Genomic DNA, 13,511 nt, shown 5'->3' on the forward strand with positions numbered 1-13,511 from the left:
TAAGACCTGGCCAGGCACGTTGACCTCCCTCATTGAAAGAAACCTTGGATTTTAGCAAAAAGTCAGGGAACTGGTCACATTTGGTCAACCATTTAGGAACAGTGAGGGGATAGTTAAAAGGTTTGGAGGGAAAGGACCCTGCTGTGAGGGTCGGTCCAAGAAGGCAGGGCAGAGGCTGATGAAATATTGGAAATATTGGCAAGAATTTGCCCTTAAGGTTCACTTCGTCAACAGAGATATATTTCAAATGCTCCCCTCCTACTCCTGGAATAAGAGCTCAGGGTCAGCTTGGGCTAGAGAGGTGATAACAGAAGCCTCTAGAAGAAGCCTTAGTGGGGAGGGTTATGCTCAGTGGTAGAGCACGTGCTTAGCATGCACAAAGTCCTGGGTTCAATCCCCAGTACCTCCATTATAATCAATCTATCAATCAGTGAATCAATCAACTTAATTTACATCACTCCCCAGAAAGCTTCTGCTTCCTGAAGCTGAGTCTGTCATCTTGTTGATACTGATGGTCCTACATCAGCTCCATCGTCCGCTCACACCAAAACCTCCGTGGTAACACTCACCCCCAGCCCACAACAGACATTGATCAGGTCCTCACCGCACGCCAGCCCCTGGGTGCTAAGGGGTTTAGTGGGCCCGTCCCGGGTCATCATCCCGGTACCCCTGTGAAGGGGGCAGGGAGGTTGTACTCTTCTTTGAATTTTACAGCAGGGGAAATGGGAGATTGCACAGCCAACACACCAGGGGCCCAGGAGTTGAACACAAGAAGCTTAAACTTCAACTACTGTATGCATGGGGGGCGAGGACCTCAGGAGGAGTGGAATGCTTGAGGCCCAAGGTTGTGGTTCCATCTTGTCAAGATCTTTCTGTGCCACTGAGGCACTGGGGCACGAGTATAACTAGAGCCCATGGGCCTAATCCGGCCCACCATCTGTTTTTGTAAATAAAGTTTTATTGGAACTCAGCCATGCCCATTTGTTTACATGTTGGCTGCTCTCCCACTGCAATGACAGAGTTGAGTAGTTGCAACAGAGACCCAATGGCCCTCAAAGGCTCAAATATTTACTTTCTGGCCCTGTTGGCTGCCCTCTGGCTCCTGGGACGAGGTCAGAGCAGGTCTGAACTCCTCCCTCACTAAGAAGTCAAAGGAGAGAGCTGCCTTAGGTAGCCTAGGCAGGGGTGCCAGTCACCTCACGGGGACAGGTCAGCACACACTGAGCGACACAACCAGGGGCCCTGTGTGGGCATGCCACGGTGTCTTCTTGTTTGCCCACTTCATTTCATGAACACTTGTGCCTGGAGTTGGGGAGATATTCTCAATGACTGTCGGCCCTAAGCCACCAGAACAGTTCCTTTATCAAAAACCTAATAATAATTTTTCAGATGCCATCACTTTGATGAGCTGATGGGTGGATGTTGAGGGGAGACACTGTAAAGTTGTCAAGAAGGGACGGGATGTGAGTGAATTAAATGAACCACACGCAAGCCACAAGTAAGTCTAAGATGCTAGCAGCATCAGTCTCTTCCTAAGCGTCTTCTTGACCCAGGCAGGTCCCAATTGGATGCTCCCTCCCCCAAATGTCCAGAGCTGTGAGTTGCATATGAAGCATGCATACGTGTGTGAGCTGGGGGAAGAAAAGCAAACGCAGGCTGAGATTCAAGCCCTCAAACAAAATGAAGATGAAGTATTAACCACTGGGGATTATCGCAGGTCTTCTTGCTGGAGGACAGAACAGGAGGCCGTGGCCAGAGCTGGCTTCGTGGAAGTGTGAGGCCCTTGGGGCGGGTGAGCGGGCAGGGAGGACAGGGTGGAGCCGGCTGCAGGTTGCAGCGCTCCCTTGCCGCTGTCCAGAGCTGATGGGTGGGTTCTTATGGGTAGAAAGGTGGATGGACGTGAGCGAATTGACCGGAAAGCCAAGTGACAGTGGAGTTGCCCTTTTCTGTCCAAACCATCCACATCTCCCTTGGGCCACATTCCGACCTTGCTTGCCAAGTGGGACCCACATCTCAGGCCCTTGAGATCTTTGGTGATCAGATGGGCCCTCCGTGGTGGGGGTGGGGGGGCAGCTACCCCATGGACCTGTCCAGCCAAGGTAGATCTGGTCCAGGGAGATACTCTAAAACCGCCTTCCCACTGCATTCAGACTGATTCTGTCCCGCCACATCGTGCCTTTCCTTCCTCTGCATGTGGACAGTTGTCACAGTAGCTTCCTGCATGCAGAACGAGGGTTCTTAATTTATGTGCATGCCTGGGGGCCTCCCAGGGGGGGTCACTTGTTGCCTTGGTCCCTGCCTCATTCTCTTTCTCCCTCCCCTGCACTCCAATACCTGGTCTGTGGGCAAAGCAGGCTCTCAAGGCTTGGCTCCCACCAACTGACCGATTCACACAGCGCAGCCCCTCAGTGTCCTGCCGAGGCAGGAGGAAGAGGGTCACATGAGCTCCACAGGGGCCCCGAGAGGTGCCGTCCGGTGCCAGGCCCACGTGGAGAGTCCACAGGGAAGCCAAGCCCAGGCCCAGATCTGTCAGAGTCTGCATCAGGACTTCCTTGTCCCTTTTCTGAAGCTGCTTCTCGACAATGTGACACATCCACCTCCGTGCCGTGAGGGAATGGGAACCAGAGTTCTGCAGACTGCATCCTCTGTGCTGAGACGTTATAGGCATTCAGCTGATCTCTGGGTCACAGCGGCCCTTCGCGGTTGGTGTTTTTATCCCATGTAACCCCTCCCGTGTTACATACGAGGATCTGAGGTGTCGCAGTTCAATGACTAGTGCCAAGTTGTGCAGCCTCGTGGCAGAGCTCAGGTTATCATAGCACCCAGCCGCCGTTCTCTGCTGTGCTGTAGTGCCAGAAACTTGGTGTGTGCCCAGGAACCAAGGACAGTGTGAAGGGTTGAAGGGGGAGGGGGTCCGCGTCACCCCTCCCTCTCCTTGTGTTCCCCGCCTGCACACACGCCCTAACCGTTCTCCTTCCTCCACCTCTCACAGGGCTCCCCCTGGACCTCTGACACCACAGGATGGCGCTGGACTGAGACCAGGGGTCCCCCGTCCGTGTAGGTGCTCAGTTCTGGACAACTGCTTTCATGTGTCTCCTTGGTCTTTCAGGAATCTAGCCATTGGAATTGGGATCCAGAATTTCCCCGAGGGCCTCGCTGTCAGCCTCCCCTTGCGAGGGGCGGGCTTCTCCACCTGGAGAGCCTTCTGGTAAGTGCTCCAGACCTCGGCTGCCAGAGGCCAGGGTCGTGTCTGAAATGGAGCTCAGGGCAGTCCTCCTGCAGGCTTCTTTTTCCAAGAACAATCTCTTCTGACCTGGGAGTGAATCTGGAGCTTCTGGAAACATCCATAGTCTGGTTGAATTCTGCACCCCCAAGGCTAGGAGAAACCTCAAGAAACTCATCTCTTGATCTTCTGCCCAAATGGCCGTGTTTCCTAGTTTCAAAACCCCTCCGTGGGTTTCTCCCTGCCACGTGGGAAGAAAGGAGGTAGGCCTCCTCTCTGCTCCACGTGTCACATGCCTCTGGTCCCCGAGAGCCATCACATTAGCTCCTGTCGTGACCTTGTCAAGGTGAAGACCGGGATGATGTCAGCAGCATCTGGGCAGATGATGCCTGTGGTCCTCATACTTCACGTTTTCATAGCCCCCAAAAGGCATTCCAGTCTTTTCCTTAATTTTATCTTTGTAATGACCTATAAGGTGAGTCCCCAGTTTTCAGAGAAGGGAGTCATGGCCGTGAGTGTCAGCTGATCAGCTCAGGTCCCCTGGCTCGTCAGTGGTGGTGCCAAGGCTGCAGTCTTCGGCATCTTAACTCAGGATGCAGAGCCTCAGAACACCTCTTTATCAAAGCAATTGCCACTGTCAAGTGTGTATTGAGAGCGTTAAGGGACGGCGAATAACAATGATTAAAAAGTGCCTTCCATTTAATAGGGCCTGATGACTTACAAGTTCTTGTGCATACTGAAATTATTTTATTTCCAGCCTCTATTATCTCCCTCCCCATCATTGGAGATTACGGAATAGAGGTTTTGGGTGAGGGCAGAGCAAGATGGCCTTAGGGATTTTTTTCAGCGGTAGTTCTGTGAGTCTGAAAGCCGTGACTGTCATCTCATAGAGGACCAGCTCCACAGGCAAGAAGGGGAGGGAAGGGGGCACCTGTGGTCAGTGTCCAGGCCCTGAGATGAAACTTTCTGTGTAATCGTACACACTCAGGAGCTGCAAAGTCTGCTGGCCGGTGCATGCAGGCGTGGAGCCAGGAAGCAGTGGCCCCTAGGAGGATGCTACAGAGAAAACAGTGTCTCCCCCTTGCTGACCGTCAGCTCCTGGCCGAGGAGAAGCAGGGAGAGAGTGGGAGTTCACAGTCCTCTTCTGTCTACTGGGGAAGCTGGGAGGGGAGTTGTCTCTCATTTTACAGATGAAAGGACTGAGGCTCAGAGGCAGCATATCTTGCCAAATGCCCACAGCAAGGGACAGTGGGAAGGACATCCCAACACCTTGTCTATTGGTGTTCACCCTGTGCAAGTGTCTTTCGATGGTGAGGGTCAGTCATGGGGTTCAGGTACTGGCTTATCTGCTGCCTCTGAATTCTCAGTGCTCATGTGGGCTGTGGTTTTAATCAGCGCTCACGTGAGCTCAAGCTACAGAAACCCACTCTCACTAGCTCAAATCAAGGGATTTTTCAAAAGGAGAACTCTCACCTGAATCCAAGATGTGGGTAGTGGGGCCAGGCCCTCACTACACACATGGCCAGGTGTGTCCACCTTCTAGGCAGAGGTAGGTCGGTGCGTCTCCTTCAGAAGGGGTGTAGTTGTGGCCGGAACCCCCAAGCATACTAGGCACAGCTGTCCTTGGGAAATGTCCATACCACTCCTAGTCAGTGTCCCATCCTTCAGAAGACAACGTAGGCATCAACCAGTGAATGGGTGCGTAACACGCGGTGTAAACATACAACGGGATATCATGCAGTCGTAAAAGGAATGATGTTCTGATACACATTACAACGGGGATGCACCTTGAAAACATGATGCGAAGTGAAATAAGCCAGTAAAAAAGATCGCATATTGTATGATTCCATTTATAGGAAATACCCAGGATAAGCAAATCCATAGAGACAGAGAGGATTGGATGAGTGGTTGCCAGGGGCTGGGGGTGGGGAGGATGGGGAATGGGAGGAATGGGGAGTGGCTGCTAGAGGAGATGGGGTTTCTTTCTGGGGTGATGAAGTGTTCTGGAATTAGATCGTGGTGATGGTTGCACAACCTTGTGAATATACTAAAAACCACGGAACCGTACACATTAAAAGGAGAGGTTGGAGAGCCATTTGGTATGTGAATTGTATCTCAATAATGCGGTTATTTTTAAACAGACAGTGTGGGAAACTGAAAACTAAAACAAACCTGGGAGGGGGGTGTCAACTGTAACTGCATAATAGGGAAGTGGGGAAGGAGAATGAGGTGGTTAAAAACAAAAAAACAGTGAAACGCTTTTGCACGGCCACGCCAGATACGCTGTGGGAGAAAACGCATCCGCTTTCTGGAGTTGAGTCACAGCCTGTTAAGCGTCTCCTTGACCCTTGCCGTGGCGGCGTGTGTGTCTGTCCTCTCCGTAGGTACGGGCAGCTGAGCGGCATGGTGGAGCCTCTGGCCGGGGTCTTCGGAGCCTTTGCCGTGGTGCTGGCGGAGCCCCTCCTGCCCTACGCGCTGGCCTTTGCTGCTGGCGCCATGGTCTATGTGGTCATGGACGACATCATCCCTGAAGCTCAGATCAGGTTGGAGAGTGTCCCCTCCCTCCTCTGTCCCCGTCCCTGTCCCAACCTGGGCCCCAGCCTCTGGATCTGCCCTTTCTTTATATGCTATTCTTTTCTTTACTTACACCCCTTTCTGTCCCTCCCAAAGATCATCCCCAACGGCTCTTCAGCTGGACTCTTTGAAACTAAAAGAGGGGTGGCGGGCAGGTGGGTGGAGAGCCAGACCAGGGGGTGTTAGGTCTATACACCCGACCCTCCACCCCCAATCAAACATGATTATTTTCATATATTCTCTCTGTCTCTCTTGAATGAGGGAGAGGTGGGGTCTAAAGTCTTAACCAAAGCTACACCTCCAGGATCTCAGTGTTCAGCTGGAGGCCAAGTGCCGGGGGCGGGCGAAGCTTCTCTGTGTTTTGTGTTAGTATTTATAGCAGAAGGATTTTGAGGCTAGTTTACAAGGTCAGATTAAATAACAGCTTCAACAAATAATGGCCACTCTTCATTATTCAAATGTGGATTCCAGAGCCATGATAAGTGACCTTGAGTAAGTTACTCACTTCTCTATACCTCAGTCTCCCCACCAGTCACATGGTGGTAATAATAGCACTGATCTCATGTGTTTATCCTTTGGGATTACGTGAATTTTAGTCAGTCTGCCTGGCATATAGTAAGACCAAATAAATGTGACTTGTCAATATTATTATTATCTATTATTAATAGTAGGAGTATATTTCTATTGGAATTGGACATGGGGGAGGATGCTTTCATCCTGGACAGCGCCCCCCCCAGTGCATTAAGGTCTTCCTTTTCTCGCTTTCCTCCCCTCCTAGTGGCAATGGGAAGCTGGCGTCCTGGGCCTCCATCCTGGGATTTGTGGTGATGATGTCACTGGATGTTGGTCTGGGCTAGTGCTGAGATGCTCCGGACCCCAGGAAAGGCAGCTCGAGGAAACGGCCACGGTTGGCTTCTGCAGGACCACAAGCCTCTTTCTTCACATTAAGACGTTTTTCCTTTCTCTCCTTTTCATTTTCATCTCATTATCCTGATTGACTCTGATTAGAATGTGACCAATTTTTAGTTTTCTTTTGAGGGAGATACTGGTTTTATTTGCAATTTCAAGTTGTCACGGAACTGTAGATTTTTGCTTGGCCACTAAATGGAATCTTTCTTCGATGGGATTATCAAAGACAGAGATCAGGGAAATCTCTGCTTTTGTATCTTCAATCTCCCTCGCTGGACTCTGTGGCAGCTCCTCAAGGTCAACTACAGAAGCAAGCTGCCAAGAGAGAAGCCTCTAAGCATCTTTGCCTAATGACTTAGAGCAGAATGGCCAGGACAGCTCTCATCTGTCCCTCCTGATCTTTTACCATTGATCTGCTACCCATGTAGCCTGGAACCGGAGCATCTTGGACAGAGCAACCTACTTTCCAAACCCCGAGGAGGAACATATCTTCCTCTACCTCCCCCCAGGGAGATGCTATATGGAAGGAGGCACAGACAAAGGGAAGAAAATCAGCTAGTTTTTCTCTTTTTCTTTCTTTCTTTCTTTTTTTTTTTTTAAAGGCAAAGATAGACACTATTGAAGTTTAAGGGAATCAGGACAACTGTGAACACACAGTGAGCCCTGTGAAAAGAGGGTTAGAGTGGAGCTTTGATCAGAGACCTCTGCTCTCTATGAATTTGAAGAGCAGATTGGTTTGCCATGGTTTCCAAATCCCCCAGGTGTGGATTTTGATAAGTTTATAGCCTTCCATTTTCTAAGAGACTTGAGGACACCAGCAAACTGCTAGAACTCAAACCCTTTGTGTACTTATGGAGGGAGCTACTGAAGTTACCTTAAGTGAATGGAAGACATTTGGAATCTGCACGGGGTCTTTCTCCATTGACCATGTGGCTACTTGTGACCTGACCCAGAATTCTTAAGCTGCAGCAGATTTTGCTGGATTTTGGCCAGAGAGCTCAGAATGAGAGAGGAAAAGGAGTAGGAAAAGAAGAGGTGGTTTGTTTGTGTTTTTTTTTTAACATTTCCCTTTTAAAGTAAATTGTAGCCCACTCGTCTTTATAAAATGACCTAACAGAATGACTTGAATGAGACTAGAAGCCAGTTTACACCTTCCTACACGTAGCTTCTCCAGCAGGGGTGACATAACTTGTCTGCTTCGAGCGTAGCTAAGGCCTGCCGTCCTCCCTGGTCGAAGGAGCATGTGGGACCTTGAGTGGGCTCCGCCGACAAGGCAGGCAGCCCAAGAGCCAGGTGTCCAGATGTTGTGTGATCGATGCCCGCCCTGCGTTTACACACTTAATTGCTTCCAAGCGTGAATACACTGTTCTGTGAATGCCCTAAGACCTTCTGCTGGATCTCTGTATGTTCTTCCAGAGCACTGATGATCAAAATTGAAGATACATTCAGAGGTTTGATTGGTAGAGATTCATTGGTTTGGTGGTTGGCATACGTGTATCTTAACGTCTTCGTATGTAGTTCTACATAATGCAGACTTCTTTCTGATGGACAAGACCTCAAAACTGTGATTCATACCAATAAAGAGGATATTGTTGTGGATGACCTGCCTGTACTATGTTCAGTCCTTCTCAGAGATGCTTTTTTCCAGGCTGGATAAAAATAAGAGCAAACTAAAGTTAGTCTTAACATCTCTCCTACCCAATGCCAATAGAAGCAAAGGAAAGAGCTCAGAAGAGAAGGGCTAGCTAGATTCATGGTGGCAAAGGACATCATCTAACTCCAGTTTACCTAGACAGAGAATTTAATGGAAGATGAACAGGGAGCTTATAGTATCTATAGAGAATCAGGCTTGAAAATGGGTTGGCTCCAAGAAAATGAGAGGTCTGGGATGATAGCCCAATCACATCTCAAAAACAGCTTGATTTGGATGCCATGGTCCCTAGATACTGGATGATTACTCAGACCACTGCCTGTTGATGCTAACACCACCACCCTGGGAAAGAACTCTAAACTGACCCTGATTCTTTGTGTCCTGGCTTCACACTTGAAGTTCTGAGCAGGAACATCTGGCTAGCAGAGCTTAGATCCTGTGCCCATGAACTAGCTGGTCTTGCCTTCTTACCAAGACTCACATAATAATGGATTTTCCAGTTTCTGGAATGAGTTTCAGATGGTGGTGAGCCAAAACAAGAAAGAAATTAGGTTTATTACAATCGCACTCTTTTGCTGTTCAACATCTACATACACTGTGACTCCTCTGTTTTCTCTTTGGAAAAAAACCTTTCTGCTTTGATAATGGAGCTTTCCATTGCAGTTGAACCTTCATACTTCCTCTTTACAAAGAGAGCTTCTCCAGTGGCTAGCTGGCCCAGTGGTGGAGCATCCCTTTCTTGGATTCAGAAACTCTAACCTGGTAGATAGAGTCCAGCCCAGGAGAGAGAGAGTCATTTGGTAAAATGGAGGTGGCACCATCCCCACTCTCCCTTCTTCTGGATCTGCTTAGTCTGGCGATGAGAGAAATCACATCACATATGGATCACTCATTCTGAACAGACAGCCGTCTTAAAGAGCAGTATCTCACGCTCATTAGATATTGGCTCAGAGCAGGTCATGAAACCGCATCCTCAAGAACTCATGTCACCATCCAAAACAGATGACTACTTCTGGGTGATGGGATCAAAGTGCCAAGGGTATCTGCCCATTGCCTTCCCTCTTTGTAAAGTGGATTCCTTGATCAGAAGCAGTGTGATCTAGGACGCCATGGTGACAGGACAGGTGGGGAGGCAATTCCAAATCCAGGCATATGAGCCTGCCTCCAGGAGGAGAAATTGCTGCCTTTTCTTAATGGAAGAGGTGCAAAGTGTTCAGTCTGCCACTCAGCGGTCTATGGGACTACTGGAGTATCATCAATATCCGGGGTCAGAGGTCATCATTGATCCTATGCACAGTCAGTGGCCAGATCTGATGGATGAAGACAGCTGAGTGGTTGAATCCATGCATTCTTCCATCTTTGGCAACACGGCCACTTTTATTCTTAAGTCCATTGGGAAAGCGACAATGTCCCTGGGGAAAGAAGCTGTCGTTCAATGAATAGGCAGACTTATCGACTTAATTAGTAAGAGTCTCCTCCATAGTGGAGAATTTGGGTGACCTACTCGAGGGACAACTATGTTCACATTTGCCCCATTCTGAGAGGTGCAGCCATATATGCCTCCCCAAATGTCTTTGTCACTAAACCTCTAATCTTGCTTCTTTCAAGTGGTTGACCATTTGGCCAGACCATTTGTCAGTGTTCATAACCTAGTGTAGCTTCTTGCATCGAACCATCTTCCCCTTCCAAGCAGAGTGGGTGTAGAAATGTGTGTTTAGATTTCTCCCCACTGGGAGGTTTTCTCTTCACCTGCTGTCTTCAGTGGAACCATAACATCACAGCGGTCCATTTCCAGATCAGGCCAGCTTATCACACAGCCGTCTTATAAACTAGCCTCAGCATTTTTTCCTCTGTGTCACTGGGAAACTTCCCCTGAGGCCACTGTTAGGGTGCTGGAGGGGTCAGGAATAGGAACAGGCACGTGGGGATTGTGAGCTACCTGCCTTCGGGACCTGGCCAGGCCTAGTCCCATATAAGCCATTTCCAACTAGTAATGGGATTTTATAAGTATGTTGGATGATCTAGTACCTGGTGGACTGCTGGGGTCACAGATGACAATCTGGGAGAATCACCTGGTGTCCAATGGTCAGTCTGTTTAGGTCTGGAATTTCCTCTTAGCTTTTCATGCTAGCCCAGTAAACACAGAATCTCTGGAACAATTGTTATGTCAATAAATTCAAACTAATTTAAATGTATGTTCTCCCTTCCATTCCCCACACATTTTCTCCAGATTTGTCAATAAAAGAGAAAAGTCCTGAAACAATGTTGGTTTCAAATCCTTACCCTCCCTGGCTTGAATCTGCCGATGCCCTTCCTACAGGGGCGTGCTGGGTTATGACTCCATCATTTCTGGGGACCAGACAGGGTCTGGCATGAGAGCTGGCTTTCTCTTGTAAGGTAACTCCTTTAGGCAAAGCAGTGACAGTGTCTTCAAGAAGTGTTTCAGAAGAAAAACTGGAGAAAAGGGGCTGTTTCAGCTGACAAAGGAGGGAAGCCCTTTGAGAATTGAGAATTCAGAGAACTCCAAGTTTTCTGAATCCTCCCCTAAAAATATACCCATTTTTATTCTCTGGGTCCTTCTGCTTCCTGGATCAATGCTCCAATTTTTTTTTTTTTAATGAAAAGGCTATAATTTGACCAGAGTAGAAATTCAGTCAGTTCTTGGGAATTTGCATTTAGCTTTCTACATTTCTCAGTCCTACAGACACAAGAGGTAAGAAGATATTTAAGAACCGCCATGGAAATCCCTAGGCTTCCCGCTGTCGTTTGAGCAAATAATTTCAGGACTCGGGTTTGCCAGTGTCTTTTTTTAAGCTGCTAGCACCACTTAAAAGACCTGGCTCTCAGTCCTAATATCCTTGACTCTTTGATGGCAGAACCAACTCATTCCTTCAAGGCTTTGCTTTCCACGGACTCCTTGACTCATCCCAGGGGCCTGGTATGACAAGAGCGGAGATGGGGGTAGGTATGGGCGTCTAGACCTCCTCTGGGACATCCTCATCCTGCTGGGCCGAGGGAAGGCGCAAAAGGCTGTTAGTCAGACTGTGCGCCAGGCAGAGTGCTTCCGGTCCTGGCCGCCGCCTTTAATCCTCCTTGACTTCAGTATTATTACCGCGCTGGAACAACGAAGCAGGGATGCTCCAGGAAGCTTACTCGCCACAGGGGTGGTATGCAGGGGCTGGGTCAGTTTTGCCTTGCGCAGAGGGTGTCCAAACTGACTTCCCGACCTGAAAGCTTTCCTGATACAACGTCCTGCACACCTCAATAGATGTTGGTTGAATCTGTGAAATGGCCAAACAGGAACCCAGGAGCTGTTCTTTTATTTATTTATTTTTCTCCTTCCTTTTAAATTGAAGTATGGTTACATATAACAAGAGGCACCGATCTTCAGCGTATACAGCACCAGTTTTTAACCTGTACACCCAGGGCCGGGCCCTGCGGCAGGGTCTTCCAAAGGCGCGGATTCCTCAGCTCTCGGGGCATCTGCCTCCGGCTGCACGTTCCTGGGGCGCAGCGCGGATTCACGGCGGAGCCTGCCGGGGGTGGGGAGGGGCACCTGGCGGGGCGCCACGGGCGGGTCCTCTGGCGGGAGGGGCGGGCTGGGCGAGCGGGGGTGGGGGTGGGGTCTCTTCACCCGCGCGGGGCGGGGCCGCGGGGCGGAACGGGGCGGGGCTTGGCGCTCACGCAGCGGGCTGCGCTCTGGGCGCCATGGGCCCGCCTCCCTCCGTCGCCCGCCTGCGGAGGGACGCAAGCCCTGTGACCCCGCTTGGCTACAGTGAGGCCTGTCCAGTCCGCCAGAGGGACCCCCTGGCTTCCGCGGGCTCCCTGCCACCTGCGGCTGGTCGCTCCCGGCTTGTCCCGTCCAAGGATGGACCCAGGTTTGCGGGCACTGAAATTTGTACAGTTTGAGGCGCGCTCTTAGGGAAACAGTAGACGGTACTAAACACAAAATTAGACGCAGGCTTTGGAGGGGCGCCTCTGAGCCAACGGCCCTGCAGTTCAGGCTTCACAGTTCAGGTAAGTGCCGCCGGTGCCCGTGCTTTCATTTACTCGGCCCGAGTGCAGGGCAGGGAGGCCTGCGGTCCTCGGGGATTTAGAGGCTTCGGCAAAACTTCAGCAGTCCTAGTTAGTGAATTCACTTTTTGATCATTTTCCTCCCAACTCAGCCCTGTAGTGTGTTCCCAGGCAGGAGGAAGCTTATTCATGAGGAAAAATAAACCTGGAGAGAGGACTGTTACCCCCTCCCCTGCTGCCCCCTCTGCCGTCTGCCTTCCAGAAGGATGCAGGAGGGAGGCTGGACCTGGACTGCCAATGAGAGTTGTGGAAAACAGCAACCCTGAACCCACCTTTGAATTCTACTGAACCCTCTCCTCTTCTTCTCATCCTTTTGACAATGCCTGGCTCATCTAGTGGCTTGATAGCAAAGGGGCCTTGCGTGGCATCTGTGTCCCCAAGGGCTGTCACTGAGACACCTACAGCTTCTGAAGGGGCTGCCCAGCCTCAGGAACCCCCAGCATCCTTAGGGCATTTGCTATGGCCTTCTATTCCAAGACGTGGAAGGACGTGGTGGATAGATGAGCTAAGAGGGCAGCCAGGTTATGTTGGCCTGAGGAAAGGAGTGTGTGATTCGTTGCACAGGGTAAACCTTGGGACCTGTATCCCAGGGTCCCTGCACCCCCTGATCATGCCCAAGTTAAAAAATCAGGCTGGAGATTGTGTGGGATCTTTTCTGATGTAATCCCAATTCTCTGGCAAACTATGAGCCACAGAATTGATGTCTCTCGCTGGCCTCTCTCCATATAGTAGGAAGGGGTATGGATCTAGCCTGTTTGGAGTTGGTGAGGACCCAGCCCTGGGGTTTAAGGCCAGGCTAATATCTCCCTTCACTGATTGCAAGAGCCATGACCCCTCAGAAACCCCTGGATGTGCCCGGAAGAATGAAAATGCAGGACAACCCTGAGCGGCGGTGCATACAAAGAGCGGAGAGGCCCTTTGCCAATTTTTCAGCTTTCTAGGTGTGCAGTAAGGGTGTTAGAAGTGTACCCCCTTCTCTGGCCTTTGCCTTTTAGGATTAGACTTTAATATGCACTGCAGCCTGCATTGGTCACTACCACACCCTGGAAGGTGTCCCCATGGAAAAGAACAATTAACAGA

At 50.2% G+C, this 13,511-nt stretch overlaps 1 protein-coding gene across 11 annotated transcripts in view; it reads left to right on the top strand.

Annotated features, from left to right (window-relative positions):
* Positions 1 to 8,305, top strand: part of SLC39A11 (solute carrier family 39 member 11) — a 351,831-nt gene extending 343,526 nt beyond the window's left edge. For 10 of the 11 annotated variants that reach the window (XM_064495589.1, XM_064495595.1, XM_031468992.2 and 7 more), the window contains 3 exons: positions 3,110 to 3,208; positions 5,608 to 5,766; positions 6,576 to 8,305. In XM_064495589.1, coding sequence (XP_064351659.1) covers positions 3,110 to 3,208; positions 5,608 to 5,766; positions 6,576 to 6,654 — 337 coding nt within the window. In that variant the 3' untranslated portion in view covers positions 6,655 to 8,305. Of the gene's footprint in view, positions 1 to 3,109; positions 3,209 to 5,607; positions 5,767 to 6,575 lie in introns of those variants that run through there. The other variant, XR_010384562.1, reaches the window with a different exon arrangement.
* The last annotated feature ends 5,206 nt before the right edge of the window (positions 8,306 to 13,511 follow it).

This window comes from Camelus dromedarius, chromosome 16 (genome assembly GCF_036321535.1).
Source record: "Camelus dromedarius isolate mCamDro1 chromosome 16, mCamDro1.pat, whole genome shotgun sequence".
NCBI classification, from domain to species: Eukaryota; Metazoa; Chordata; class Mammalia; order Artiodactyla; family Camelidae; genus Camelus; species Camelus dromedarius.